Source organism: Chenopodium quinoa, unplaced genomic scaffold (assembly GCF_001683475.1).
Source record: "Chenopodium quinoa cultivar QQ74 unplaced genomic scaffold, ASM168347v1, whole genome shotgun sequence".
Taxonomy (NCBI): domain Eukaryota; kingdom Viridiplantae; phylum Streptophyta; class Magnoliopsida; order Caryophyllales; family Amaranthaceae; genus Chenopodium; species Chenopodium quinoa.
In genome coordinates, this window is record NW_018742205.1 from 4,329,587 (window position 1) to 4,336,602 (window position 7,016).

The following is a 7,016-nucleotide window of genomic DNA, read 5'->3' on the forward strand; positions in this document are numbered from 1 at the left end:
TCTAAAACAGATGGAGTAATACATAGCATAATGAACGTTTTAATATATTGGTTAATATAAATACTAATGGTTGTCACTATGTTAAAATTAGGCTAGGGTCACTAGTGAGGTGCCAAAAAATGACAGATCCGACTAAAAAAAAAAAAATCAAATATAGACTAGTTTAAACACAATATTTAGCATGACTCAAATTTAAAAATAAATCCGACCTGATCCGACCCAAACACCCAAACTGACACCACTAGACATAACGTCGATTGGCCTTGTGTATATGATTCTTAGATCCACACAAGTTTGTTTTTCCCCCCTCAAAAACCGAAAAAGATTAGCATAAATTGCCTAAATTAAAAAAGAAAAAAAATTAAAAAATCTGCTTTCACTTCCAAATGTCCAAGTCTCTTCATAAATTACCTAAATCTCATCCTAAAACCGAAATATTCTCATGTTTCCTAAAATAATTTATTTTCCTTAATTCAATCATCATTGGAATATTCTAGAATCCAAAAGTAGTCCTGATTTAACTCAAATTTGTTTACGAACAAAAAAATTATACTAGCAATAAAAGGATTTTTTGACTTTTATCACAAAAAAAAAAAATCTAAAAATTGTTTTTTACCATCAAAACTTCTAAAACTTTTATTTTACCACCAAAAAAATTCTAAAAATTGTTTTTTTACCACCAACCGTCAAGAAAACCGTTAAATCTAATGGTTTGAAAAAAAATCTTCGATTTTCGTGCACAAAATATGTTTTTTTACAAGTTCAAGGGGGCATTTTGGCCCTATAGATCAAATTTGAGGTCAGAATTGACAAAAAATGATTTGAAATGCCTTATTTTGCGTGTTTTACGCAAATCGATGTATTTTTAGGAGGAAAAAGGAACCATTTACGTTAATTTTTTGTTAGTTATGACCTCAAATTGGATCCAAAGGGAAAAATGCTCCCCAAAACCCCTGAAGACCATGTGTTTGGCACGAAAATCGAAGCATTTAAAAAATCCCGTTAGGTTTACTGGTTTTTTTTACGGTAGGTGGTAAAAAATAATTTATTTTTTTTTATTTGTGGTAAAATAAAACTTTTAGAAGTTTTGGTGGTAAAAACAATTTTTTGATTTTTTTTGGTGATAAAAGTCAAAAAAATCCTAAATATATTTATCTTTCAAGTAAATTTAAACTTATCTTATCTAGGACTCTCTACAACTTTATGAAAGCTATAAATACCCCTTGAAAACTATAGAATTAATCAAAGATCAGATATCTCATAGTGCCCTAATTGAACTCTTTTGATCTTCCACCATGACATCTGATCTTCTCAAGATGAAAAGAATAATAAGGTTCGTGAATCCAAATTGTCGCTTCTCAACAATAATAATATGAACCAGAACTCGAAGAAGACGACCACGAGCCCTTCAGTTGAGCCTCTACTTCTAGCACTTATATATTCAAGCTTTCCTCCTTTCAGATTCCAGGTTGATTCTTTTGATGTGTCGTCAATGAAGATTGATAACAATACGAATTACTCGGCGGATATTAGCCTAACCCTATCTGTGAAGACGGTGCAATGGTTCTCACATAGCAAAGTATTCGAGTCCCTCCGAATGGTACTGGAGTATCGACATTGGAACATCTCGTCGTCTATCAAGCTTGACCCTTTCTATCAAGAGAAAGACTGGAAGATTTAATTGAATGTTCGTGTTAAAGATGCACAACTTGAAAACATAGCGACTGATTTACTCGTTAAGGATTTGGTAACACGTAGTCCTTTGCCCTTTGCCTTGGTCATCGAAGGTGAATACTGGGATATTGATTCGGGGAGTGATCATGGATGTCCTATGAAGATTGTTTATGGTTAAATTTTTACAACCATATAGTTTGGGGAAGGGTACTATGATCGCTACTCCACTCATCTGTGACACTCATTATAATGTATCTTGCTAATTAATTAAAGTTTTAACTTTTTTATTAGAATTGTTTTTCCTCATAATATATACAAATAACAAAAATTATTGCATTAGAGTTTTATTTTTGATTTATTTCAGTTTTTTAGCTTTTTGAAGCAATTATTTTATTTGTTATTTTTATTATTGTTTGAGGAGCCCTCTATTTACAAGAACTTCTATTCAAAAAATAAATAAATAAATAAATAAATATTTTTGTCTACTAATTACTCATTTTTTCCAATATATTTGTAAATTGTTTATACATATATACTAAGCTATGTAGTAAGTGGATGTTAATTTATTGCAGTAAAAGTATAATTGGACTTTATGTGAGTGAATATTTTTATTATTATTTATATGGGTACCATAAAAGAGAAAGAAATATAAAATAAACTATTGTCAATTCACAAGAAAATAACCAAGACTAAATCTCTAACTCAAGGCAATGTCTAGACAAAGCCAATTCTTGGTCAAAACGTTGGTCTCCTAGTAGCACAATTAATATTTTGTCACGTGTCACCAATTTGTCATTTGGCGTATAATGTGAAGCCGTATCAGATCATACCATTCCATTAATGATTGAAAAACTCCATGCATTAACCTCCACGTATTAATGTTTAGTTCACAAAATTTGTAAGAAATTAAACATTACTCCATTTTTTTTTTGCATTAATTCATAAAATTGTAATTATAAAGTAAAAGATTTGATTTATATATATATATTTTACAATTGTAATTATAGAGTAATACGGAGTATTATTTTGTGCATTATGGAGGTATATATATTAACATCGGATTTATACAGATTTGATTTATCAATTTTTTTTTTCACAACTGATTGATTTATCATTTACCCTATATTTATTAATGCAAAAAGTTATTCTTATAGTCAAACCCGCTCATATAAGCAACAAACTACTTAAGCTAAAAAAAAAAGCACTTTAACTCTTAGTGACAAACAAGCCAAAATATATATAGTTCGATTAAAGTAATAAATTTATAATGACTCGGGGCATCACTCGGACCAAAAACTAGTTTAAGTTGTAATTTACTACCTATTTCATAATAATTGTAACAAAAGAATATTTATCACTTACATAGTTACATATAATATCCTTTATAAAATCCTTTTGTTGCATGTTTGACGCAAATACCGGAGCATTTTATAAAATTATATAATGAAGATTGTTATAAAATTATATCATAAAACTTTTTTTTTTAAATTATGTCTTGGAAAAAAACCCTATTGTATTACAGTTTGATGTTCGATTTATTTAACCCAGGAACCATACTGGACTCAGAATATTCTGGTCTGGCTACAATAAACAGGTTCTCCGTAGCCCAACATTCAAAGGTACCCAACATTCATTCCCTCTTTGTTTGTTTGTTATTTATTTATTGGACTTTTACTTTCCTAATGCCCCAATTATCCATTGCCAAAAATACCAACAAAACCTAACCATGAAAGTTTAATCACATTGCAAAAGATGTTTTTTTTCCCTGGTTAAGATGATGAATTTGATGATGTAAATCGCTTCCAAAACTTGAATATTGAGTACTTCTCAATTTCAATTGTATTTTTTTTTAAATTATTTTTTTAACATGTGTTCACCCGAATTATTAGTTGTAATTTGTATTTTGAATTAGAAATTTGATTTCATTATCATATGAAGTATGTGTTTAGTGACTTTGACCCAATAAGGAAAAATAACAAGATCCGTCACTAGTCTAACCTATGGGAGGGGGAGGTCATTCCCAAAACAACCCTTTTAGGCTTGTTAAAGGACCATCTCACACCCCAAGATCCGTTACTAGTCTAAACTATGGGAGGCCCATGAATATGTTTTATACTCTATCACGCCCCTTACACGAGAGCCTGTTGGGCTAGAATTGTGGATGCAACATGGGCCCTGCTCATACCTTACGCATAATATTCCACTTGAAAGTGGGGAGGGCGTGTGGATGGGATTCGAACCCGTGACCTTTGTGTCACGCTGACTCCAATACCATGTTAAAGGACCAATTCAACCATGACATGGTATCAGAGCCACTGTGACACGAAGGTTACGGGTTTGAATTTCATCCACCCCTCATTTCAAAGTGGAATATTAAACGCTGGGTATGGTGGGGCCTATGCTACATCTACACTTTATACCCAACGGGCTCTCGTGTGAGGGGGAGTAATAGAGTATAAAACATATTCCTGGGCCTCAACCACCAACTTAAACTTTTAGTTGAGTTGGTCCTTTAACAAGGCTGAAGGAGGCCGATTGAAGAAGGTTTTATATGGGTAAACGTATACTAGGTAATTGGAATTTGGAAATAGGTTGATAGATCGAGGATTGATGGCTTAGTGGTGCGAAGGTTGAAAGAGAATTGGTCTCCATAAATAAAACGAGTCTGATCACGGCATATCAAGAATATAATTAGTAATACCCATGCATAAATACGATAGTAAAAAGTTATCAATATTAAAGATTCTAGACCATACTAGACCCTTATATTCCAGACTATACCATTTCAATAGACCTTAAAAAGTCATTCAGACTACAGATTGATCAATTATGTGCATATATATATTTGACATAATACACGCATGTATACATTGCTATTCACAAGTCACACATATAGTAAAAATGATTGCCGTTTTAGTATTGAAATTATACTTTATAATTGTAATATATACAATAGCTTTAAGACTTCTAATGTTAATTAAAAAAGGTCAACTTTTAATTCATATGTCAAAGGTCAACCTACTCTATGACTTATAATTGGTTGTCAAAGCACATAAAATCATATCAGATTACTACCCAATCCATTCATTATTCACCTAAAATTTTATACTATAAAGTAACATTTTATCATCTAATCCAACACTTATAAAACATACTTAATAAATTATGACCAAACAAAACTACTAAACTCATAACTACGTAACAACTCCACCATGCAATTTTATTTAAGAATTATAGAATAAACACCCTATATATGTCTCTAATGTCTCATACAGTCATACAACACCCAACACCTTCACAACTCTCTTAGTAATTACCTTGCATAATCTTCTCTATTATTCTTCTTCCTTTCTCTTTACATTTTCAACAACCAACCACCAACAACAACGAGATGACAAAGAACGGAGAGCACTACTCGACCCTCGAGGTGGAAGGCGAGAGCAGTAGAGCACGCGAGGCCAAGGGGAAGAATCCCGTCATGGAGGTTCCATTGATTGGAAAAGACGTTGGACACGATAGGGATGGTGGCGCCGGGGTTAAGAGAGGGGTTAGTGTTATTGATTTTGTGGTGAGGTTGTTAGCTCTTACAGCTGCTCTTGCTGCTACGATTATTATGGGTACTACTGATCAAACTCTCCCTTTCTTCACCCAATTCTTCCAATTTCGTGCTAGATATTACGATCTCCCTACGTTCACGTAAGTTTTTCTATTTAATAACTCGTTACGTGTGGTCACGTAATGTTATAGGTCTAATACTTATTAGACAATAAAATTTATGATAATTATACGACTAAATATTTTCGATTATCCCATAATTTAATCGAAAATTGTTGATTGCAGGTATTTCGTGGTAGCTAATGCTATAGTAGCAGCATATCTGGTTCTTTCAATGCCTTTCTCCATTGTCACAATTGTTAGGCCTCTTGTTAAGGCACCAAGGCTTATACTAGTCATCTTTGACACCGTGAGCTTCTTTTATTTTTAATTAATTTCCGTCTAATTTTTTTTATTATTCCAATAATTAATTGACATAACATAAGGGTCGTCCAAATGACACAAGTCTTACACTTGTACTTTTATTATAAAATTTATAAAATTTCCTTAAAATAAATATCAAATGATTAGCCTAGCTTAAAATTCATTCCGATCCAATGATTTTGTTACCATCTAACGAAACAATATAATACTACGTAAATATTTGCATCAATTTATATATCCTTTTCGGAGAATTCCCTCTTTCTCATTGTAAGAAACAGGTTTTGTTTCTCGTGGGATATGTGTCAAGATTTGAGAGTTCCACTCATTACACATAGGTGGTCTTCACAAGTGAAAAACATCACATTATTTTCCAAAATGTCATTAGGAGAAACAAGTGTTTCTCATAATGAGGAATTGGGGCTCCCTCTTTTTTTTTTTTTTTTTTTTTTTTTTTTTTTTTAGTAAACCATAATTGTGATTATAATTTTGGATGTTGATATTTATGTGTAGATCGCGTTGACTTTGACTATCTCCGCTGCGGCAGCGGCTGCTGCTATAGTATCCTTGGCTCACAAAGGGAACACAAACACAAACTGGATTGCAATTTGCCAACAATTTGACAATTTTTGCCAGAGGTCTAGCGGAGCAGTGGTGGCATCATTTGTCACTGCAGTGATTTTCGTATTGCTGGTTATTCTCTCTACCGTTGCTCTTAAGAGCCATTAATACAAGAATTCGGAAAATGGAAATGTATATGTAAAATGTAATCGGTGGTTTTGCTTTTATTGGTGTTGTTTTATTTAGACTTGTTATTGAGTGTAATCACTAATTAATGTGAATCAGTCATATTTGTGTTGGGAAAAGTTGTACATGGATTGGAGATTTTAAGGTTTAAATATTGTAAGCACGCATGATTGCATGATGAGCTTTTAGCTTGTATCATTTACTATTGTTATAGTAATGGATAATTTGTGATTGCTTTGCACCTTTGGTACGGTCTTTGTATCTTTCTTTTAAATATACTCCGTAATTTGTATGAAGGGAAATTGTAGATATCTATACTTTTATATTAAAAGGGGTTTCTAACAAAGTCTATGTGCCACGTAGATTACTTCACTTACGCCATATCACCTATTCAAATCTTATTATGCCACATCGCCACTCAATCAACCTTTATTATCTATAACTTTATACTAAATGCGAACTTTGGGATGATACGCGTCATCTTCTAATTAAAAAATTTTCCCTCCTAAATGGATTTTTTTTTTTTTTTTTTTTTTTGGGAAATTCTACATGGTGGCCTCAAGGATTTCATTTTCCTACGTGGAAGAAAAACTTTTTTCCAAGTCTCTTAAGTGGTACCA

At 32.3% G+C, this 7,016-nt stretch overlaps 1 protein-coding gene across 1 annotated transcript; it reads left to right on the top strand.

The window, feature by feature from the left end:
* Positions 1-4,932: 4,932 nt before the first annotated feature.
* On the top strand, positions 4,933-6,702 carry LOC110725767 (casparian strip membrane protein 1-like). The gene is made up of 3 exons (XM_021905241.1): positions 4,933-5,370; positions 5,515-5,638; positions 6,163-6,702. The coding sequence occupies exons 1-3, from the start codon at positions 5,066-5,068 to the stop codon at positions 6,376-6,378; spliced, it is 645 nt and encodes a 214-aa protein (XP_021760933.1). The 5' UTR covers positions 4,933-5,065; the 3' UTR covers positions 6,379-6,702.
* Positions 6,703-7,016: the final 314 nt, after the last annotated feature.

Coding starts and splice junctions, on each gene's coding strand:
- LOC110725767 (XM_021905241.1), top strand. CDS start 5,066: ATGACAAAGAACGGAGAGCACTACTCGACCCTCGAGGTGGAAGGCGAG. Junction 5,371..5,514: donor TACGATCTCCCTACGTTCAC/GTAAGTTTTTCT, acceptor TGTTGATTGCAG/GTATTTCGTGGTAGCTAATG. Junction 5,639..6,162: donor TACTAGTCATCTTTGACACC/GTGAGCTTCTTT, acceptor ATTTATGTGTAG/ATCGCGTTGACTTTGACTAT.